Here is a 23,828-nt window from a genome sequence, read left to right as displayed (position 1 = left end):
TTGAACTCATGTTTGTGCTTTTATGAAATTCTTTTTTTTATGTATCCCTTTAAAGCAATGTTCAAATAAGGAAATAAAACCAATTCATGAATCAGTATAAGAAAAAAATGTTTGACAGCTGTTGTTTTGTAGCTTAACATCAATGACACCCTACATAAGCCTACAAGCTCCACAAATAATCTGCTTTCTTGCTCAGATTTAATGATGAGAAACACTTTTAGGTGATCTGAGTTTCCCCCTAATGTTATAACTCATCACTGAATAAAAGTTCAAACAGGGTTCGTGACGCAGCTCAGACGACAGGTTGATTTACCTCATCCTCTCTGCTGTAATCTGATTAACGCTCCGGCTCACAGCGCAGTGTCAGCGGCCCTCATTGGCCACCTGTGGCCATGCCAACTCGTTTCAACTCCGTTTGCAGTGTTAGCATAACACTGATGACCTGTTACCTGTGAGGCAAAACACAGAGTCAGAAATTGTTGCTCTTCAACCTTCATTCTCCACATGGAGAATCACCTGACCGCGTGCTACCTTAACCCTCCCATGGAATCACGGGAGTAGAAGGTAAGAGCCTTTACGCAGCAGCTAGTTCACACACCAGTTACACACCCATTGATTTAAACTGGCATGTTCGTCTGCAACAAACTTATTGAACAAACTAAATGAAAAACTTACAGACTGACAGGGCTTCGTTTGAAAGAAAAGGACCAAAACATGGCTGACTTGACACTTACTATCCTTATGTTAATGTAACTTTTCAATTATTCCGTAATTCCAAAATTTCAGTGCCACCGCCGCCACTCAATTAATCCGGAAGTAGGTACCACCAGCTCCTCTGCTTCCTTTTAACTCTACGCACAGATTTTCGGTTGTATGACACAGGCTATCGACAGTTGAGTTTTAGTTCATACATATTTTAAACTTTATATTTTATGGTATTATTTATTGCATTTTTAAATTTACATATGCCTATGCAGAATGCAAACCTGTGAAAGCTCAAGGTAGACACAGCCAAACATTTATCTTGAACCCACAAAAAAAAAAAAAAAAAAAAAAAAAAAAAAAGTAGGTATCCATATTTTTTTTATTTCGGCCTATTGATGCTTTTTCGAGATTTAAAAAAAAAAAAAAAAAAAAGATAGCGTGTTACCATGATGAACTGGTTACTCAGATAGATGTATCATTGGTAATAAGAAAACTTATTTTATCCCTACATAGCAAGACAAATGAATAGAGATGTTAAGGAATTTTTTTAAAAAAAAACATTTAATATTACTTTATGTTCATTTACATGTATTATTGACAGATTACATATTTGCTATTCCAGGTATACAAAGTAAGACAAAGCTTTTGAAAAAAATGTATAGAATTCACAGAACAATATAGTCACTCCTCCAAAATTTACAACAAACAAGGATATATTTGTATGTAATTGTCCATAAGGTTCCTTCATCATGAGAATATCCCCAATGCCATGGTACTACACAAAAACTGGCCACTGTTAATGTCAGTTTGTTTTGTCACACCAAAGAAAAAAAAATGAAAAACACAGATTTGCAACATGTCTCAGACATCAGTTTCCCCGTTTTCGCACCATGCAGGTTTCTTGGAAAGAAACATTAATTATGGCAAAGTTAAAAAAAAAAAAGTTTAAAACAATCTCAGTTGACCTTAAATTATGGCTTTCAACAAAGTATGGTGTCACTTTATAGCCCCACTTTAAGTCAATCACAGTGTGAAAAATGTCACGTTACAGAGAGAACAGAGGGTCTATACTGTACTTTTATGACTAATCTCAATGTGATTAGTATGATTAATGTAATGTTCTTTTCTTATCAGACAAAGAGAATGACTCACTCCTTCACAAGAGTTCAGCTCTGGCTTCATACATCGAGGCTCCAAACTGACGAGGACTACTGGATGTGTTTGTAGTGGTTTTGACCTCTAGCATGACCTGGTTTACACTTCCTGTTGACAGCCTGCTGTGCAGGTGTCTCAGCATCGCCATCACTCTGTGGTTCACACTTCTGTTGGTTTTCACCATTGTCCCAGCAGTCTTTGGAGTCTCTCTTGGTGTTCGGAGACTTTATGTGAGGACACTTCTCAAGATCTTTGAGGTGAGATTAAAGTATCATTTAAAGCTATAGCAGATTTTTTAATCACTAATCTCATTAATTTTTGTTATAGAAGAGTTAATCCCCTGTCAGATTGGACTGCTGGTTTCCCTCAGCTCAGAGGGATTGTCAGAGGCACAGGGACTGTATCTGTTTTGCTTTCCTCAGGGACTCAGATTTTGAGAACAGACCCTTGGGAGGAACAAAGCTTCTAGCCAGGGGACTACCATCTGAGGTGGCGCAGATACGACTGGGAGCTTAGACTTCTGGAAACATCATGGAGCGCAGTTAAAGGGTTTTGTAAAACAGAGATTACAAGGCATTCTTCTTACAGGCTTAGCCCTGTGGTCCTAAAAGTAAACAAAGGTTTACAGGTTCAGAGATTCAGACTTCTATTTCTGCACCCAGGACAACGATAATACCAAAGTTTTAAAGGAATATGTTGCCTAATTTCATCACTTTGATCTAATTTGTGCTTTCTGTATTAGCTTTGAACAAGGTTTGGGGAGCTGTTGCTCTTCTCGCTTTTAGAAATTATCAAGTGGACAAAGAAATGTTACTTTTTTCTTGTTTTCTGATCTTCTTATCATTATGTTTTTTCCCCTTTCATTAGTGGGCAACCTCACGTATGGAGATAGGAGCAAAGGAAAAAAATCAGGAGCTCTATAAACCTTGTAGCAATGGTAAAGCACAATGCATCTGTTCCTATTCATAAACACTGGCTTTACTTGTATTATTTTGCAGAAGTTAAAGTGCTACTTGTTTTTTTCAAACTGCAGGAATCATAGCCAAAGAACCTCCATCCTCTCTGCAGCAGGAGATCCAGGAGCTCCGGGGTTCAACCAGCTCTTTGCGCTCCGAGCCGGAGTTCGAGGTGGGGGACATCTTCTACTTCTGCCGGAGAGGCATGGAGAGTATCGTGGACGACGAGGTCACCAAACGCTTCTCAGCACAGGAACTGGAGTGCTGGAATCTGCTGACACGAAGTAGCTACAACTTCCGTCATATCAGTGCAAGGCTCACTGTGGTGTGGGGACTGGGGGTTCTCATCCGCTACGGCGTCCTGCTGCCACTCAGGTTAGTGCCGCATACAGACTGAAGAAGACAACAAACTCGTATTAAAGATGAGATCACAAAATGGGGATGTGTTAAAACAAATACATTTTTCAGAGAGGTTTATAAACTCATTCTTTTGTTGCAGGGTTACTCTGGCGGTCACTGGCATCAGTCTGCTTCTAGTCCTGACTACTTTGGTGGGCCTCCTACCAAGCAGAGAGTAAGTTCTCCCAACTGATGATTGAAAGGTCGTAATCCCATGTCCTTGAGTCAATCAGGTTTTAAGAATCAGTATTTTTTTGAGGGATTGTTTTGAGTGGTTTGACACATTTTGAACCATGCATCCTTTGTGGAAGTAATAAATTTTTGTTTGTGTTTTTTTTTTTTTCGCTGTGTGTTCTCAGTGTAAGATCCTTCCTGAGTGAGAAGATCCATCTGTTGTGTTACCGCATCTGTGTCCGGGCCCTTACTGCCATCATCACTTATCATAACAGGTCAAACATGATATCTGGCAAGAAATATACAGTACATTTATCCCAGCGTAGCTTCAATGAAACAAAAAAATATTTTAATTGCAGAGAAAACAAACCGAAAAATGGTGGCATCTGTGTAGCCAATCACACGACACCTATTGATGTCATCATCCTGGCCAACGATGGCTGCTACTCAATGGTAGAGAAGTTTCTTTGTCTCTGTTTTGTCTTTTCAGTCTTCATAGGCATTAAAAAAAATTACACTGAAGCACCTTAAATTATTACAAGTATGAAAAGATGTTTTGTTTTGCCATTTCTTTCAGATAGGACAGATACACAGGGGGTTGATGGGAATGATACAGCGAGCCATGTCTAAATCCTCTCCTCACATCTGGTTTGAACGATCTGAAGTCAAAGACAGACACCTAGTGGCTAAAAGGTAACACTGCATCTTCCCGGCTTTTAGAGGTCTCTCTGATTTTGCGAGTGCTTAAATTGAACCGTCCAGGCATAGTTTATATACATTGATCTAAAAGTAAAGATGTATTTATAAAAATGTGTATTTATTGCTTTTACTCTGATTCCAGACTGAGCGATCATGTTGCTGACAAAACCAAACAGCCCATCCTGATCTTCCCTGAGGGTGTGTTAAAAAACATCTTCCTCTGATAACATGTTCAAATCCTATAAAGTTAATTATGTCAATATTAACAGGAGCTTTACTTAACTCTGTTCTCTGCAGGTACTTGCATCAACAACACATCCGTGATGATGTTTAAAAAGGGCAGCTTTGAAATCAGCTGCACCGTCTACCCTGTAGCCATTAAGGTAGAAACTCTGATCTTCTCTTTTGTTCTTCTTAATCTTACTGTGAAGTTAAATCTTCATCTTCCATCCTTCAGTATGATCCTCGGTTTGGAGACGCTTTCTGGAACAGCAGTAAGTTTGGCTTGGTGAGTTACCTGCTGAGGATGATGAGCAGCTGGGCCATCGTGTGCAGTGTTTGGTACCTGCCGCCTATGCACAGAGAGGTGACGCGCTAACATTTATTGTTTTACAAAGCTATTTGAATACATTCCCTTATTTTTTCCCATTTCTTTATTTTGTTGCCTGTTTTTTGTTTTTATAATTTTATTCTGTAGGAAGGAGAGGATGCTGTGCAGTTTGCCAACAGAGTGAAAGCAGCCATAGCTGCACAAGGGGGACTGGTGGATCTTGTTTGGTGAGTCATCGGACATAACTCCATCTCAGCGTGTAGATCTGAGTTACATTTAAATGTCAAACGTTTATGTAAAAAGAAAAACAAAACAAAACAAGTTAGTTCATGTGGATGAACTCTAGGTGGTGCTAATTTTACATTTATATTTTATGACATGGGAATAGGAGGCACAATGAGATGCAAACATGAAAGTATTTTCTGTTTGGATAGAGTAAGATTCAAACTCATTTTTAAGTAGCACCTTTCATCTTTTCAAACATGCAGCCCAAAGCGCTATAGAAAAGAACAAAGAGACAACAGCAAAAGCTAGGAGTCTTATAAAATACTTAAAGTAAAATAAAATCAGTGCCTTGAAACCAGTATGAAAAGATCTGATGAATACCAACAAATAATTTAAAAAATTGTAAAAAAATAAATAAAACAATAATAATAAATTAAGAAGATAATAAATAAAGAAATAAAAGGAAATTAATGAATAAACAAAACAATAAGTGAATGAAAAAATAAAATAAGATGAATAAAAAAAAACTAAGCCTGGGCTGCCTGCTTTGAGGACTTTAGCCTCTGTATACAAGTCACTCAAATGAACAGAGGCAAAAACCCTTTAAGGGAGCCACAAACTAGGGCTGGATGATGAACCAAAAAATAATCGATAAACTAACAATTAAAGCTTCTAACCAATTACAGCAGTTGTTTCCCCCTTGTTATTCTGTCTATATATTTTTAATTTTAATTTTTCCACAAAACATTTGAGCTGGTGTATGTTTTCAATTCAGTTGCTGCAATATATAACCCTTAAATGTTTGTGAGTGTGCATTTCATTTATAATGTTTCAAAAATTAACTAAGTTGAGAGTGGAATAGTCATGAATTAACTGAAACAATGGTTCAATTAGCCCAGCTCTACCTCAAACTCACTCTACCCAGATGAAGGTTTTTAGGTTCATTTCCAGTGTAATTTATCACATTTGCTTGTCACTGATTCCACTTTAAAGGCAGGATTATTTGCACTTTACATTCAAGGCTCTCCATATCCTCTCTCCTGCTTACCTATGTGATCTCCTTCGTACCAGTACAGCTATTCACACTCCCAGATATTCCCCCTCCATGCTCTTTGTCTCTTGAACCCTTTTTAAAACCTGCTTAAAAACTCATCTTTGAAGAATTGAATCTTATTTGCATTTTTAAGAGGACTTCATGTGTTTTGAAAAATATTAACATAATAATATTCTAATTGACAACATTTTTAATGCAGAAAAAAGGGGAAAAAAGCAAATGATGTGGAGACACTCAAAATGATGACAGTGGTCACTCAAGCTGTATGTTTTTACAGCTGCTTAAAAAGATTTTCTGTTAAAAAAATATGTAATATGAAAAGCATTCATTGTTAAAAACTTTTAGTATTGAAAGAAACTGTGCTTCTTAATGTCACAAAGACCCATGATCCAATCTTTGTGGTTAACACCACAGTGTGTGACAGATGTTACCATCAACTCTGTATTTTTGTCGAAGTATGTTTCGAGTGACTTTTCCTTTCTTCCCTCTCAGGGATGGAGGCCTGAAACGAGCAAAAGTGAAAGAAGCTTTCAAAGAAGAGCAGCAGAAACTTTACAGTAAAGTTCTTGTTGGAGAGCTGGAACAGAGGGACCGAAGTGACAACAGACGTTAAGAAAACAAAAACCCTGGAGAGGATGTTAATGAGGAAGCACATTGAGGACAGTAAATGTATGATAGCTGTAGTATTTTAGTGGTTGTGCATTATCAGAGGTGGAAATGTATGAGATATTATTATAAACAAACAGTATTTATAGTTTTAGTATTTATTGTGTTATTTATGCCTTGTTTTGGTTCTGTGTGAAACATTTTTAATAAAACAACTGTGGCAAAAATTAATATTTTTAAGGTGAATGTTGCCTTCAAGAAAACAAACATGTCAGTAGCACAGACATTACATCACCCAGTCAGCGCCAACATTCGTGCGTCACTTTGCTAATTGGCTCAAGGCTCTATATGTGTCTCCACCTCTAATCTTTATATGGCCCAGGCACAGTGTAAGTCAGAGGCAATACAGAATCGAATTTTGTGACAGCCCCTTTTATTGAAGCATTTGGCATGGAGAGATTTTGGGGAGATAAAATGTCTGTGATTTATTGTTTTATTCTTAAAACAGTAGTACCCAGTGTTCAAACATGAAACAACAACAAAATGGTGCAACTGCTTGATGATAGTTTTGATCCTAACCAGATTCTTGTCAGTTTTAGATTCTTATGAGCAGTTTGGGCCTTAAATACGAAAATCATTTCAGGGTATTTCACATCACTCAACTCATCTGATCTACCCATGAGATGAAATCCATGCAGACTCCTGAGCTGTAGACTGATTAAGATTCAAACAGGAGCTTCTAGTGAAACTGAATCCAACCATATGATCCCTGCCGGCTGTCACAGGTATCCTATCTTTTCTCCAGGATGGTTATCAGTTTGTTTTCAAAGTTAGCCTGAAAGACATATGATCACAGATGATACTAAAGTGTGTTTATGAGAAAATAAAGGGTCTGATGATTAAAGCAGCCAACTTGAGTTAAAGTCAATCAATCACTCAGCGATTGTGATGCAGCAGTGATGCTGATGTGTCCTGTCAGGTGTCACAGACGCTCAGGTGTGGCCTATTGTCTGCAGTAAATGATTGCTGTAGTGTGAACAGGTTCTCACTGCAGTCAGCAGTTTGGGGGCGTGTCCAGCCCCCCCTCCGTTGCTGTAACCACGCCCACTCAGCTGTTTCCTCAAGTGAAACACAGCCCTGGTGAAAACTTTTCCTCTCTCCTGTCCACTCTCCCGGTGGTGGACCTTACACCACCGCGAGTTTGTTCCTGGGAGTGTAAACATGTCTCTCGCGGAGCAGCAGTGGAGTCCCACGAGCGTCCAGGTAACGGTGCTCCAAGCGCGAGGCCTGAGGGTAAAGGGGAAAAGCGGCACCAACGATGCGTACGCGGTCATGCAAGTGGGCAAGGAAAAGTATCAGACCTCGGTGGTGGAGAAGACCGTGGCCCCGGTGTGGAAGGAGGAGGCCACCTTTGATGTGCTGCCACATCAGGGAGCTGGAGGAGGGCTGCACGTCCACGTCCTGCACCGGGCTCTGGTGGGTCCGGACAAGCTGCTGGGTCAGGCTGTCATCAACCTGCTGCTGCTGAGTGAGGACAAGACCCGCAACAAGACTGAGTAAGTAAGCAAAGAAAAGCAAAGACAATGAGGAAATCTTAAGCGTCATTTGCTCGGTTAACCGATTAATTCTGCAGTTGAACCCGGTTTTGGAAAGTTTGTAGAATAACCAACACAATGATACTGAGTTAAATTAAACTGTTACCCTTAAAATAACCACCTATAAATGATAATCTGGGTGTCTCGACGTTTTGTCCTCAACACTTGAACAAAGAACATTAACTCTCATTAACTCTAATGGAGAGGAGCTTTCATCCAGCTTGTCACCTGGTGAGGTAGGTCACGTGGGTTTAAAACAAATTATCCTGCTTTAACCTTTTTGGGCAGACATGTTGGCAGAAAGTTCAACTGCAAAATTCTAAGTAGCAAAGACTGTTTCTTGCAAATGAAAAACTTGATTTTAGACCATCAAGATACCAATAAGAAAATATGGTTTCATTCAGGCCTCCAACTTCATGGTCTTGAAGCACAAACTCCATAATCCCCTCAAATCCCAAATATTTACCCACAATTCTTCCTTACACACACCATGCTTCACTTCACTCTGCTGGGTTTTGATTTATGAATGTTTCCCACTCACTTCGACACAGTTTAAGGGATTTGTTTCCTCAGCAGCGGCCTTCGTGGATGCCAACCAGCATTACTTACCTGAGCGAAAGAGCCGAGTCAAAACATTCAGTCTCTTATTGACTGACCTGTGAACAACACAGATTTCCAGAGGATGGCTCAGACTTCACCTCACTTTGAAGTACATTTTCACAAGGAAGCTATGAAAACACTCTGTCTGCACACACCCAGAACAGTCTTTCAGAAGTTGAAATAATTGTCTTGGGTTATTGTACAAAATATTCACACCCTTCTCTCCTCACTTTGTGCTTTTAATGGTAGTGATCAGGTTTTACAGGCCGTGCTGGCAGCTCTGCCTAGCCACATGTAATCTTGATTATTCCTGCTCCTTTTAGCAGAAAATGCTCCACATTTAGTCCAAGAAAAGATTATTTGATATCCTTTTTAAAATTTGATTTTCAAGAGACTGAGCTGTCTCTAAGTAGTTTAGTCTGCTGACATGTGACTGTTGCTATACAAAAGCAGTCTGCATACCAGCATGTTTTCTAACAAACACTTCCTTTTCTCACCTTCTTTGCTGGTTTGATGAGGTTTTTCCTCTGTAGATGGTGTATAGGAGGACTGCATTTCATAACAAAACCACAAAAAGTTTGTTTTTCTGCTGAATTGGACTTTAAATAAAATAATGTTCGAAGTTTTTAAACCCAAACCAAAATGAGTTTTGGGAGCATTAAATTACCAGACTGGTTTTCAGCATGCTCTACTGAGCTCCTCCTGGCAGTTTGCTGAATTTTAATCTGCATGTTTTGAATCTGTTTTATCACTTATCTGCTTTGTTGAAAATATGACCTCCAGGATTCTGATTTCCCTGGAGTTTCCCTGCTGAATTTTCCTCGTGGAGAAATACTTGAATGAAATCTGAATTTTTAACCTTTTTTTGTTTCTTTTCATTTAATTGGTAAAATTCGTCAGTATGCGTCGCCAAGTCTCTCTCAGATGTCTGTGAGCACCTGAATGCACCCTGCCTCCAAATCCAGCCTTAGCCTCACATTCCTGACTGTTTTTATCAACCAAAAACAAACAGAGATGGCAAAAGCTGCAGTCTAGCAAGGTCAGATTTTCCGGGCGAGACCAATGTTCCTGCACTGACCCTCGAAAGACAAACATGTTCCACCAGCTGCCAGTACAAGAGCTCCTCTGTTTAAAGGTGCATGGTGTTTGCTGGATTTTGCCACACAGCTATCATCTGAGTGTTACTCTTTTGGAACATGTTGCTTGAAGAACGGTTACTTACATTTTCTCAGAGTATTTATTACATTTTTTGGTTTTAGAGCTAATCCAGAACCAACAGACACTAATGCCAATTAATAGAAGTTCTACAACTTTTGGATTTGCTGCATGACCTTCTTCAGCATACAGAGTCCTTCTATTATGGAGGGGATACCTTGTCTAGACTGGTGGTTCCCAAGGTTGGGGTCAAATACTGATAGGGGATCTTGAAATGCCACCAAGAAAAAACTACATTACATTATCTTATTTCATCCATTATTGTCATAATTTCAACAAAATAGGGGTCAAGTCCTATATAAAGTCATGTAAACAGAAAATATTTGATCTGTTTTCTACATTTTTTGATGCCACAAGACCCTCAAGGCCCCAGGAAATTTAACTTATCAATTGCAATAGATTCAGTTAGGATATAAAGTAACTCATGTTTTACTTTAGATGCTGTAAACATGTTCATTTCTGCTGTGAAAAACAGCTTTTTTGACTTGTGTTTTTGTGGTTTTGGGTACTTCCAGAGCCAGCCTCAAGTGGACGCTTGATGAACTGCTGAATTTAGCACTTCCACACTGCCTTGTATTTTTAGACTTGAGCTTGCAGCCTGGGTTGTGTTTAATATCTTTTTATCACAGTCATCAGTGATTGACAAATGAAGTGATACACAGCAGATAGACAGTAGTGATAAGTGGTGATTTTTGAATATTCAATTCATCTTTGAATAACAAATAATGGAATATATGATATGACATAATATCTCTTCCTTAAAACCTTTTGATATATTTTTTTAGCCTCCTGGTTGTAATGTGGTGCAGTCTCCAGACGGTGTTTGTAGGGCATCTGTAAGGTAAACAATGAAACATGATAACATAGAAAAACATTTAGAGAGCGCAGACCTCAACCAAACATATTATGATTGTCATGCAACACTTCAGTCCTACTTTAATGTTATACTCCCTTTCAGCAGACTGTCTGCTACAATTTGGAGTTAGTTGCAGGTTTGTACCGTAATTTGTTACCTGACAGTGTTGAAAATTATGATGACCCAGTACATATTACATAATCTGGATCTTAGTATCCAAAATATTGCCAGGATCTGGATCATACTTTTACACCTGTCAGAAATGATCGTGACTTTGTCTTGTATTCTTTTGCAAAGCAATCTGACCATTTGTGGTGGAGTTATATACACATATAATGAAAACAGCCCTATCTCACAATGATAATGAATCGTTTAAAAAAAATCCTGGATCCAGACGGTGATCTGGATCACCTCTAAAATTCAATCACTTCTTCCTTATCCCATCTTTAACATTTCCTGAAAATTTCCTGAAGATCCGTTTGTTACTTTTTGAGTTATGTTGTTCGCAGACAAACAGACGGACCAACTCTCCCAAAAACATAACCTCCTTGGCGGAGGTAATGACATGAGAAAGCATGAGTTTTATTTGTCGGGAAAGTGGAATTTTTGTGAGTTAAAACAATAATAACTGGATTACATCTATAAATATATATATCATTCCCGACCTTAAAACAGCCCGAATAAATGTAAGGAGGTGAAAAGCATGTGATCATCACCTTTGAAGAACAGGTAGTGTGAAGACGATTACAAAAATAGGGATTCGAAAAAGATGATGATGCAAGTTTTTTTAATGTTGAGATTTTGATGACTCTGCACAACAGTTTAGTTGTAAGCAGTAAGTATTGTTTGTATAGCATTAAACCATGGTTACAAAAAGTTCCTGTTTCCAGAGATTGAGGGGAGTTGTACCCAAAGACTGTGATGAAGGGATTCACTCTGCTTGGAGTGTGACTGCAAACTTTTAGCTTGTAGCTCTATTCTTTTCTTTTTAATATCTGATTTTAATGAATGGAAGGATAGCACGCTGTGTAGCGCTTCAGGTGTTCTCAGAATCTGCAGGGCAGACCAAAGAGTGAAAGCACCATGAATCCTACATAAAGAGAAATGAGCTTTTCAGATTATGAAGGGCAGTTGTTTCCTTTTATTGCAACCGTAAAGTCTTAAAATATGTGGAAACCTTCAGTCTTAACCACACTGTAAAATAACTTGTAATTGTTTCTCTGATAACACAAGCTTTAATTCCTGGTTTGAAACACCCAGTGAAAAGGGCTTTCCCTCTTTTCTTTGACACAAGCCGTCACTCTGGTTTCTCTGCAGCACTGACGGATGCATTTTTCTCTGCACAGTTTGGTCCTTGAACATTATCTGTGCTCACTCAGCTCCTCTCCCACTCGCACAGCTGTGCTCTGTGATAAGGAAGGGCTCGAGCCGCTCAGGGCATTGTCTTATCTGTATCAGGCTTCACCAGGGAGGATGTGTGTGTGCAGAGAGCTGACTTCATTTACCAAATGTTGACTTGTGAGCTCTCCTTCAGAGCAGCACACTTTCTACTCCTCACTGTGTAAAATGACTTTGTTTAATAGCATCATTGTGTCCGTCATTATCAGCCGAGGTCTGTTTAGTGAAAGCTGTTAATTCCTCCTCCTGCTCACAGCTTTCAGCCCCAACCAGCTAACGCCCAAACACTTTTGCAACTTCCCCCTGATAATACTGAACTAGCTTTTTTCTTCTCCTTTTTTTTTCATACGGATGCTTTGTGGCCTTAGTTACTATCAGAGAAGTTGCTTTGTTGTTGTTGTTGTTCAAAGGCTTGGGCTGTTTTTTATCTTACATTTTAGTATGTAACACTGAATGACATACAGATTTAGATTAGCATGATGCTGTGACATAAACTGTTCTTCTGTCAGAAGACAGGGCTCCATTTGAGGCTGCGCTAATGCAGTGATAGAAAATGAGATTATCAGCACCAAAATAGGTCGTATATAAAATTTAAATGGAAATGTTATTTCACAGCCCCCTAGTCAGGTCTGATTTCCCCGGTGGAACATGGATCCCTTTACGACATGTAGATCAAAAGTCACTTTGATGACACTACGCTGGCCAGAAAAGTTTAGCCGTGGGAAGCAAGATCTGTTATTTTTCTTGAGGAATATAATTTTTTTGGGTTATTTTTTTAGTAATGGAGGACACTGGGGCTTGACTAAATTAAGTTTACAAAGTTTTATTGTTGTCATGTTTCAAGGAGTCTTTATCCCAGAAAAACACTACCACTTCCTGCCACAGGTGTCACTGCAATCAATGCTACATGAATAGCCCTCTTAGTACCTTTAAAAAAAATCTAAAACATCTAACTCAAAACCACCAAACATTACAGTTGTCACCTCATGTATACGGCTGTATAGCATCACAGTTTGAAATAGGGAGTGTTTTGAATTTTTAAGATTTTGCTTTTTTTGGACCTTTAAATAAGATTTGGGGGAGTTAAACTCTCTTTGAAGTAAAGCGTATTTTCTGATATGAAAGGGTCCATGGACTTGGAAGTAGCCTTCAAACTCAAGTCTTGATTTGAAATCACCACTGAGACCCGTAAGTGGCTTAAATTCATAATTATATGTTATCTTAATAGAGTCTGATAACATCTTCAAAGGCACTGTGAGGTTTTGTTTTTTTTTAAATTTAGAATAATCTCGCTCTTAAACCGTTTTTTCCTCATGAGCCTAGATCAAAATTAGTTTATTAGAGAAAAGGTTAGTTATTGCTTTGGGGTTGATCATTGGAAATACAGTCTTCATCCAAGTAAAACAGCACTTAATTTATCCAAAAAAATCACCAGAATTAAAACAATATACTAAGTAACAGCAGCAGATCCTCCATTAACATGATGAATGAAAACATAACCTCCATCATCATGGGGAAGCTTCATTCTAACTTTTTTTTCGTGAGCCTCATCTTGAAGTTTGCAAATCATATCCTCTTACTCATCAGCAGCAGGAACCAGAGGAGCTGTGACAGCAGTCTGCACCCATTTCACAAATTCCAGGAAAGGCCTTTCCCGCCTATAATTTACTTTGTGCCACACATGCGATGCATTCCTGAAAGAGGAGGAGGAGGAGGAGGAAGAGGGTGAATCTCAGCAAAGAACTGTCTTATCAAATCCTGCAGAGGGGAGAGTACACAGAGAGTCCATATTACACTCAAGTAGGATCTTAGGAGGGAGGGGAGGGTTATGCAATATGAGGAAGAAAGTTCTTCTAATATATATATATATATATATATATATATATATATATATATATATATATATAAAATAGACACAAAACTACCCAACATTTCTGCATCTACAGAATCATACTAAGCTTAAAGTTCTTGTTTTGAACTGCAACAATAGTTGTTATGGGGCAGCTACAAAAGAAATATGTACCACACACACACACATACACACACACACACACACACACACACACACACACACACACACACACACACACACACACACACACACACACACACACACACACACACACACACACACACACACACACACACACACACACACACACAGCCCCTTCCTCATTTCCTCATTTCCCCAGGAATCCAGATTTCATTGTGAGCTGTTTTTTCAGTTGTAAGCTGACCTCAGATTTCTGCCTGTTGGGCACTTTTTATGCTGACTGATCATTTTTGGTGTTCTTTTGAGTAATTCTGCTTTTTCTAAGACAAATCTGTCAAAATTGGCTCGTGACACAGGTGCAGAGGCTGTGCAGAAGTGAAAAAACCTAGTCCTGTAGCTGAAGCCGTTGTAGGGCATAATCAGACCTTTCACTGTCATCCTTTACTTTGATAGTTTAGCTCTAGCTAAATGTGGTGAGGAAACCAACAAGGACATTTGACCCTGCTTAAGTTTTTTTGCATTATTTTTCAGTCTGGAACCAGGGGTGTGTACAGATTTTTTTTGGGGGGTGGCCTGACTGCAGAAGGGGTGGCGTTTGATTTCTGTATGCATTGAAAGAGTTTATGTACTGATTGGTCTTATCCATTCATAAGGACTTCAACCAGGATAATACAGTTGTAGCAATAGATGTCCTGAAGTGAGTCATTTCCTGGTTCTTCAAAAGTAAATTTTAAATTTTGACTGAGTTGTGAAAGGTGACATCATTTGACAGTTAAAATGTACAGAGCTAGTATCACTACTGCAAACCATCCAGTTAGTAAAGCATTACATCATTCTTTATCATTAACACTCAATCAGGGCTCTTATGCATGTCCAGCATAAGAATTTGGAATTTGTTTGATAGATTTTCCAGGAAGTTCCCCAGACATGACGTTCCTGTACCTGTCTCACTTTCATGATGTGATTAGTTTATTGGCCAATTTTTGGCAGTCATGTTTGCAGCTAACTCTACGGCTAAATGGGCCGTTCCGTAATGTTAGGTTGTCATAAATGGACTTGATTGAATAATGACTGGACGTACATACAGACACAGCACTTTTTCACTTCCCTTTTTAATACCCATCAGGCACCTGATTTTCAGCACCTGGGGCGCAATAAGCTGTTTGGCATTGCCAGGGAAGACTTGGCAATTTTCCTTGGGCGTAACCTACAAATGCATGGTCCTTACAGATGTTGCTGCATTTAAAAGTGAAACAAACAGGCTTTCCAACAGTATAACATATATGGCCAAGAAGCATTGTTACAACAAAGAAATAATCTAGCAGACAGATTTCTTTATTGTAGTGCTAAGGTAAAAATTGTTTAGTCAACTGATCAGAGAGGAAACATAAACATCTATAGCAGAGGAAGGCAACCTTTTTCATGACTTGTGCCACTTTAAAACACACTAGTGCCCAAAGTGCCAAAACTTACTTCTTTCATAAAATCATGGACAGTTGATCGGGAAGTCTTCTTGAATGGTTTTCCATGCTTAGGTATGCAGTTAGAAACGCTTCCTTTTGATGCCTGGTTTTTAACAGTACTGAAAGTTTTGAATGTGTTGTTTTGTTTCGCATACTTTGCTAAGACTGTTTTGCTGCTAGGCTATATAAATGCAATTCCAAGCTAGCAGAGTGACGTCCCAAGAGATTTGCGGTGACGCACTTGCAAGACACATTTGCACAACGTCAATGATTAAAATTTATTGTTTAGGCTACATTATTTGTTAATTTTCTACATTAATAGTGTGCAAAATTTCTTAAGTGTTAAATAGAATACAAAACAACAGTTTTATTATTTATTGTACTTATTTATTTATTTTGTCCTCTGTCCCATTGTAATTATTCTTTGCGTGCCAACATAGGTCCACAGTATCCATACGGGACCCATCCCACCCGGGTCATCACCTGTTTGAGCTGCTGCCCTCCAGCAGACGATTCAGAGCAATGAAAACAAGGACAAAAAGACTGAAAAACAGCTTCTACCCTTGGAAATAACTGCACTAAATACAAGATAACATTTGCAGTAATGAGGTTAATACCAGATCAGCTCCCTGTGAACTTTACCAGTTCAAGTTTTTTGAGTTGCAGAGACTTACTCTTGGATAAAAACAACAGTCCCTCAGGGAGGCCAACCTGTATACTGGCTCTCTGCAAGGCTGTGTCTCTTATAATGTGCAGTAGAAGAGGCTGCCATATAAGAATCTGTGCTACAAGTCCTCTCAACCTGTGAGTCTTTGAAGGAAAAGGAAACAACCTTTAGAGTATTAGACATACTATAAGCATTCATTCACCACTACATAATTGCAGTCACAGACTAGACAGCATTATGAAGAAAGGGGAAAGTTTCCTTCTAGGTTAGTTTGAATGTTTTTGGAAAGTCTGTTAGGATCTGAGCAGCATGTTCAAAGGGCTGCTGAGTCACTCTGGGGCTGAATTTCCTTGGAAACTATGATCCATCCAGCATAAAGAAAAGTCCCAGTATCTGGGATTCCTCTTTCTAGTTTAGTAAATGATATGAAGTGAATGGTTTAAACAGTGTTTATGTTTTCAGTAATCAGGTCTGGGCCAGTAAGGAAACGTGAATAATGCAGGAAAAGTTCTGAAAGTTTCCCTCACAACTTCTTTTCCACACACTAGTCACATATTTTCGTTGTATCCATGTTACCATTAAAATGTGAATGTTGTGCTCTCTTCTCACAGATGGTTTAAGTTGCTGGACAAGACGGGTAAACTAGACAAAGACCGAGGAGAGGTGCTCGTGGACATCCAGTTCCTGAGAAACAACATGACGGCCAGCATGTTTGACCTCTCTGCTGCCGGCAAGTCCAGATCTCGCCTCGGCAAGTTCAAGGACAAAGTCAGAGGCAAGAAAAAGGACACTTTGGACTCTTCATCAAATGTGGTGCCATCGTTTACTCAGGTTATGACGGACAGCGAGGAGGAGGGACATGGGGTTGGGGAGGTATCCACAGGGAAAGATGAGAAGAAGAAAAAACTGAAAATGAAGTCTTTGTTCTCTCCAAAGACCAACCTGCAGAAGAACATGTCTCAGTCCATGTCTGTTCTGCCGGCAAAGAACTCGTCGCTGAGCGGCAGCCTGTCGTCTGGACTTAATGTGGATACTTCTGAAGGTCAGAGACCACCGATGGTCTTCATTCACTCACTGTTTACCAGGGAATCCGCTATCTATGTTCAACAATACTTTAAATTCTGTTACTTTTGCATTATGCTGCATGAATTTTAAACTTAAATTTAATCTTGATTGTTTTCCTGAAAACCTCCTGGCCTCAACTCAATGCAGGGATTCCGTCATTTCTCTTATTCACCTCTTCTATCATTGAATTTCTTTCTCTTTCATTATTGCAGGTAAAAAGAAGTTCAAGTTCAAGATGCATAAACGCACAGGCAGCTCAGACAACAAAGACTCCTCTTCTCATCAGAAACACACTGCAGCAGATCAAAGTAACGTCTGCATCAACGGCAGCCATGTTTACTGCGAGGAGCCGCAGCCTCGAACCTCTCGCATCGGCTCCAACTACAGCCTGGCGAGTTCAGGTCACGGATCCATGGACGACGTCCCTGACAGCTCGCCTCCGTCTGTGGATTCACTCCGAGCAGTAAGGCAGTATTCACCCTGGACGGAGGAGGAGGAAGAGGATGAGGCCGCTGCTCAGAAACAAACACATGATGAAGAGGAAGAACTCAGACGAAGGGGAGAGGAAAGGAAGAGAAAAGAGGAGGAAGAGCTTGAGAGGCTGGCTGAGGAAAAGAGGAGACAAGAAGAAAAGGAAGAAGAAGAAAGGAGGGTAGAGGAGGAAAGAGCAAAAAGGGAGGAAGCGGAAAGAATGGAGGAAGAGATGAGGAGGAGAAAAGAGGAGGAAGAGCTTGAGAAGCTGGCTGAGGAAAAAAAGAGAGAAGAAGAAAGAAGGAGGGATGAGGAGGAAAGGATAAAGAGGGCGGAGGAGGACAGGTTTAGGAGAGAAGAAGAAGAGCTAAAGAAGTTAGCCGAGGAGAAGAAGAGACAAGAGGAAGAAGAGAAGAGAAGGATTGAAGAAGAGAGGAAAAGGTTAGAGGAGGAAGAAAGGAAAAGGCTAGTGGAGGAGGAAGAGAGGTTGAGACATGAGGAAGAAGAGAGGGTTAGGATAAAAGAAGAGCTTGAACGATTGGCAGAGGAGAGGAGAAAACTGGAAAAACTAGAAAGGCAGAGAATTGAAGAAGAGCAAAGAATGAAAAGAGAGGAAGAGGAGATGATACGGCTGGAGATGGAGAGGAAACAGGAAGAGAGAAGGAGAAAAGAGGAAGAAGAGCGGACTAGAAGACTAGAGGAAAAGTGGAAATTAGAAGAGGAAAAGAGAAGACTGGAGGAAGAGGAAAGGAAGAGGATTAAGGAAGAGGAAACTAGACAAGAGGAAGAGGAGAGGATCAAGAGGGAGGAGGAGAGGGTTGCAGAAGACAGGAGGAGACAGGAGGAGGAGAAGAGGAGGATGGAAGAACTAGAGAGAGAGAGGTGGCTGAGGGAGGAAGAGGAAAGGATAAAAAAAGAGGAGGAAGAAGAGAAGGCGAGAAAGGAAAAGGAAGAATATGAAAGATTAATGGAGGAAAAGAGGAAACAAGAAGAGGAAGAAAGGAAACGGATTGAGGCAGAAGAGCAGAAGAGAAGGGAGGAAGAGGAAAGAATGAGGCTAGAGGAAGAGCGCAAGAGGGAACTAGAAGAACAAGAAAAGAGGAAGAGAATGGAAGAAGAGGAGGCAGAAAGAATCAGGCAAGAGGAAGAGGAAAGGATAAGAAAGGAAAAAGAGGAATATGAGAGACTGATGGAAGAGAAAATGAGAGAGGAGGAACTAGAGAGGAAAAGAATTGAGGAAGAGGAGAGAGCTAGAAAGGAAGAACAGGAAATTAGGGAGGAGGAGAGGAGAAGGAAAGAGGAGGAAGAAGAAAGAGTGAGGAGGGCGATGGAGGAGGAGAGGAGGAGGAAAGAGGAGGAAGAAGAAAGAGTGAGGAGGGAGATGGAGAGATTGGCTGAAGAAAAAAGGAGAATAGAAGAAGAAAGGCAAAGGGAGGAAGAAGAGAGAATGCAGAGGGAAAGGGAAGAAAGGGAGAGATTGAAAAGGAGACTGGAAGAAGAGAAAATTAAAAGAGAGGAAGAAGAAAGGATTAGGGGGATGGAGAAGAAAGAGGAAGAGGCTCGCAGGCTGGAGAAAGAGAAGTTAGAAAAAGAAGCCGGAGAGCTGAAGAAGAGGAAAGTGAAGAGCTCAACAGAAGCTGCCTCGAATAATCCGTTTGATGAAAACTATTCCTCTAACCCGTTTGAGGAGGCTCACAGCACACCTGCTGAACCCGACAGGTGAGTTATAGTCCTATCAGATGACATGAACTCCATAATCACAGGCGGTAACACTGATTTCAAACGCATCGGCTCACCCTTTTTATTATTGAATAAAAAGAAAGATGAAAAAAGTATATATATATATATATATATATATATATATATATATATATATATATATATATATATATGTAACTCTAGTTTCAGAAGACTTGAGATCAGTTCACAGACTGGCCCTGTGAATTGATTTTGAGTCCATGCGGTGACTTCCACTCCAGACGTATGTCTATTATTTAGTGCAGTGTTATCTGAGAGTCTGAAAACCACACCCATCAAGTACTGGTCTTCAGCTTAGCAGTTTAAAATTAATTTTAGGGCCTTTCCTGCCTTGATTCAGAGAAGACAGGACAGTGGATCGGGCAGGAAATGTGGTAAGAGGCGGCAAGTTAGATTCAAACCTGGTCTGCAAAATATCTTCCAAAATCAAAAAGTTCGTACAATTCCATAACTCCTCAGTTGTTGTTAAAATATAACAAAAATAGGGGTTGATTTTTTTTTTTTTTTACTAAACCATGCAAACAGCAAATTTTTGATCTGTTTTCTGAATTTCTTTGTTGAAGACTCCTGAGGTGACTGAGCCATAGGAACAGTACCAATGCCCAGTACCTGGCAACTGGTACGGGTACTCAACGGTACCATTTTTCAGTACTTTTCTGTTTATGTGGTAAAAAAATATCAATTTGTTTAATAATAAAGCACACATTTTTTCCAATTTAACACATTCATTTCTCAACATATAAACTTGCAATGCTGTGTTCATGTGCAGCATGAATAAATTGCCTACTCTTCCACTCCCTCAAGGATGCATTTAGGTGCCTAAACATGGTACTTTTTGATTTAAGATGAATTGGTACCCGTTACTTTTGACAAAATTCAGTCGGGACCTATAAAAGTACCTAATTTGGTACCCATCCCTACTGAGCCAGGATAATAACTGCATGAGTGGCGGCTATTAATCTGGGATACTGCAACATACATAGCTATTCTAAAGTATCTTTTTTGTTCATTTTTGTCTGTTTTTGCCGGTGTCAGGCACTGTTATTTAAGGGTTGTGTGCTAAAAAGTTAGGGAGGCTCCCCTGCTCCCTGTGCTGTGAAGCTCAGGTATGTCAGAATGAATGACAGGTAATTTCAAAATATTAGCAACATCACTTCAAAATGGAAGATCTTTTGATGCATGTAAAAAAATCCAACACCCAACGTAGATATTTAACTTTAATCCTTTAAAACAAATTAGAGACACAAAAAGGTAAGTATTATGATTGCAACAGTAACACCAGAGTCCTGACCCCGTCCTTTATGTACAGACTTCACATTCTCAACATGATAAAATTCATTTTTTCCCCCCAATTCAATGCACATTACTCTCATCTATTAGAACTATTCCCTCACTCAGAGGAGTTATTCTCTTCCCATTTTTACCTCTAAGAGGCCTCCAAGCTTTTTATACCAAGTCATATCACTAATATAAACTTCCTTTTTTATCATCCATGGGAAAGAAACAGAACAAAGAAAGGAGGTAGTGATGCTAAATTTGATTCCTGATGAAAATGGTGCCAGTTACATGCAATGAAAGTATCTGTATGAAGTCAGCAGTTAGACATGACGCTTGTCTCTTAAATGAAACTCAAAGCTGCCCCACTCATGAAAGTTTCATAGCATCCTGCCTGTACCTGAGTGTGTCAGAGCTCATGAATGTGTGTTTGCAGGGATCTGTTTCCTCTGTCAGCTGAGATTGCACAGACCTCATTGTATCAGCTTTCATGTACAAGAACTGAAGATTATTACTCAGCTCTTTGTTTTCGGCGGAATGGTTTAATGTAGCTCATTTTGATGTACATTTTTCTGCCCATTCACATCCTTGTTGATTCTCTGGAATCCAACATTAAGTCTTGGTGTCATGTTGTGTCCCATCTCCAGGTGTCAATCTGCCACTTCTACGAGCAACAAAGATCTCATTAGTTCCCAAAGGGGGAAGCGAGCGGCTCCTCTGCCTCCTGGAAGCACTCAAGCTGAGAGACAGACTCAGAGGGAGCAGGACGGATCGGCTTCGCGTCATCTCGTGACAAATGATGAGCAGAAGAAAGACAAAGAAACCAAACCTGGAAGCCTTATTCCAAAACGCTCAGTGAAGAAACCCTCACCTGAGAAAGACTTAACAGAAAACACTCAAAGCTCGATACTAAAAAGTACGCCTAAGACAACTTCAAGTGTGGCAAAGCCAGGGAAACGTCTTGCACCACAAATACCTGGATCTGTTGAAGCTGAATGCAAACTAGCTAAGGCTCCTAATAGCACTTTGAAAGCAAAACAAGAGCCAGTTGTTTACGGATTAAATCCATTTGAAGAAGATGAAGATGAAGATGAAAACGCAACCAAAGATGAATCAGTAAGAAGAAAAAATGGTTCAGTTCAGTGGCCTCCATCTGCTGAAAAAGATACCACCTCCCAAACTAAAGTCAAGTCCTTAAAGATGGCTCCTGCTCCTCCACTTCCTGTGGTGAAAACAGACACTTCAAGCTCTTCAACCACCCAAAGCACAAAAGGAGGCTTTGTTACAGGTGACACAGACAGGAAAACACTAGATAACAATGAGACTGAAGACTCTGAGTCACAGACTGTGTCACAGAGTCTTATGCGTGCCAAGGAGGCTTCACAACAGGAATCCCAGCATACAACAGTGCAGGCGGCTGCAGAGGAGGCAGGTGGGAAGAAGGAGGCTCCTCCACCAGCTCCTCGAAGGTGAGGCTGCACAAATCTGCAACAATATCAATAAAACAAAAGTTTCTTTCATATTAACGAGAAAAATGATCACAACGGCTTTCTAACAATGCAGCATTTTCTTTCACTGCCATTCATTCAATTCTTTTCTTCCTCATGTTTTCTGTCATTGCAGGCTTCAACCTGTCAAACCCTTGAATCCTTTGGAACAGCCATCTGTACCTGTTGTTCACAAAGAGAAAGAAAATAAGTCTACAGGAATTATTAGTGAAGTCCCAGAGAAAACAAATGTATGTTCTGTTATCGATTAAAGAAAATCCCCTTTTTCACATATTTTCTTCTACATATCCTGCATATTTTGAACATAATTTCTTCTTCTTCTTCTTCATTCAGGTAAATGACACTGGAATCAAAGGGCCTTACTCCCAGCTGACGAGGCAGGAACTCATCTCCATGGTGCTCAAACAGGAGAACAAACTCACAGAGAGGGACAAAAAGATATCTGAGCTGGAGCAGTACATCGACAACTTGCTTGTACGGGTCATAGAAGAGGCACCGACTATTCTCATGTCCATGAAACCTGTATAGTATTCAGTGCTGAGTAGTTCACACTCAGTCTGACAGTTTCTTGGGTATAAGATAACTTAATTAAAATGAATTTGATAATATTATTGTTGTATGTAAAGTAAACTGGGTTTTCAGAGTCGATAAAGAACAAAGAATGCAGTCAGTTTTCAATAGATATGTTTTATATTTTAAACACTTTGCCATATAACATAAATGAATGTCTGTAACTGACTATTCTCATGTTGAGCTTTAACGTCAAATCTTGCCAACTTGACATGGCATTACTCACTGTATTTAATGGCTAATATTTTGCTTCATGCCTGCTGAAGATTTCTTTAAAGAGCCTTATTTACTGTCAAAAATTTGCACTAGTTCTGTAGATGAGGTTTCTTGCTCTTTTACTGAAAGTCAAAGTTTACATGATTCTGCTAACCTTAAAATGGCACTTTGTTTAGCTAACACTGTTCAATGAATTACTGTTAACTGAGATCATTGCATTATAAAATGTTATAAAGGCAAATATTGTTATATTCCAATAAAAATAAAGATTTAGAACATAGATTTGAGTTTGTTTGTTTTTTTGTTTTTTTTTTTTTGTTTTTTTTGTTATTTTAATTGACAAATTTCAAACATACAAAAAAATGTGCAACAACTCATGGTGGATAACCATACTATATTAAGTAATTTAAGACTGGGGGAACTATTTCTAAAAGAATAGCCACTCAAGCCAATATAAACAAATAATAATCTTAAGCAAAGACAAAAACATTCATAAAAGGACCAGAAATCAAAACAACAAAAATTTTGACGTGTCACCCCTAATGTTTCCTTTTAAGTGTCAAAGTCAAGGCATTAATCCGTCCTCTGCACGATATTTGTATCCGGACCAGGCGGAACCTTTACACAGCGGCACGCGCGCTGTGTCCCCCGGACA

General features: G+C 39.5%; 2 protein-coding genes across 3 annotated transcripts; both read left to right on the top strand.

Annotated features, from left to right (window-relative positions):
* The first annotated feature begins 442 nt into the window (after nucleotides 1–442).
* On the top strand, nucleotides 443–6,905 carry gpat4 (glycerol-3-phosphate acyltransferase 4). Of its 2 annotated transcripts, XM_074690045.1 has the most exons (14): nucleotides 443–564; nucleotides 1,840–1,924; nucleotides 2,056–2,117; nucleotides 2,728–2,797; nucleotides 2,894–3,191; nucleotides 3,316–3,390; nucleotides 3,575–3,664; nucleotides 3,749–3,842; nucleotides 3,967–4,082; nucleotides 4,231–4,286; nucleotides 4,386–4,471; nucleotides 4,546–4,674; nucleotides 4,786–4,865; nucleotides 6,410–6,905. In XM_074690045.1, exons 2-14 carry the CDS (start codon nucleotides 1,849–1,851, stop codon nucleotides 6,528–6,530), a joined length of 1,353 nt encoding a protein of 450 aa, XP_074546146.1. In that variant the 5' UTR covers nucleotides 443–564; nucleotides 1,840–1,848; the 3' UTR covers nucleotides 6,531–6,905. The 2 variants fall into 2 exon arrangements, with proteins under 2 accessions (XP_074546146.1, XP_074546145.1); XM_074690044.1 differs by lacking the exon at nucleotides 443–564 and having other exon boundaries at nucleotides 1,849–2,117.
* Nucleotides 6,906–7,636: 731 nt separating this feature from the next.
* Nucleotides 7,637–23,416, top strand: rab11fip1b (RAB11 family interacting protein 1 (class I) b). The gene is made up of 6 exons (XM_074690043.1): nucleotides 7,637–8,079; nucleotides 16,922–17,352; nucleotides 17,588–19,565; nucleotides 21,527–22,348; nucleotides 22,503–22,617; nucleotides 22,721–23,416. Exons 1-6 carry the CDS (start codon nucleotides 7,745–7,747, stop codon nucleotides 22,913–22,915), a joined length of 3,876 nt encoding a protein of 1,291 aa, XP_074546144.1. The 5' UTR covers nucleotides 7,637–7,744; the 3' UTR covers nucleotides 22,916–23,416.
* Nucleotides 23,417–23,828: the final 412 nt, after the last annotated feature.

The sequence above is a fragment of the Halichoeres trimaculatus genome, unplaced genomic scaffold (genome assembly GCF_033239565.1).
Source record: "Halichoeres trimaculatus isolate MK-OKI-2021-1 unplaced genomic scaffold, fHalTri1.1 fHalTri1_scaffold_16, whole genome shotgun sequence".
NCBI classification, from domain to species: Eukaryota; Metazoa; Chordata; class Actinopteri; order Labriformes; family Labridae; genus Halichoeres; species Halichoeres trimaculatus.
The sequence above is the reverse complement of the archived record's forward strand: the minus strand, read 5'-3'. Positions and strand labels throughout refer to the sequence as shown.

What these genes read in the sequence shown, in the direction of transcription:
- rab11fip1b (XM_074690043.1), top strand. Translation starts at nt 7,745, where the DNA reads ATGTCTCTCGCGGAGCAGCAGTGGAGTCCCACGAGCGTCCAGGTAACG. An exon ending in AAGACCCGCAACAAGACTGA is followed by an intron (nt 8,080 to 16,921) that starts GTAAGTAAGCAA and finishes CTCTTCTCACAG; the next exon opens with ATGGTTTAAGTTGCTGGACA. An exon ending in ACACCTGCTGAACCCGACAG is followed by an intron (nt 19,566 to 21,526) that starts GTGAGTTATAGT and finishes TCCCATCTCCAG; the next exon opens with GTGTCAATCTGCCACTTCTA.
- gpat4 (XM_074690044.1), top strand. Translation starts at nt 1,950, where the DNA reads ATGACCTGGTTTACACTTCCTGTTGACAGCCTGCTGTGCAGGTGTCTC. An exon ending in ACGATGGCTGCTACTCAATG is followed by an intron (nt 3,843 to 3,966) that starts GTAGAGAAGTTT and finishes CATTTCTTTCAG; the next exon opens with ATAGGACAGATACACAGGGG. An exon ending in CATCCTGATCTTCCCTGAGG is followed by an intron (nt 4,287 to 4,385) that starts GTGTGTTAAAAA and finishes TGTTCTCTGCAG; the next exon opens with GTACTTGCATCAACAACACA.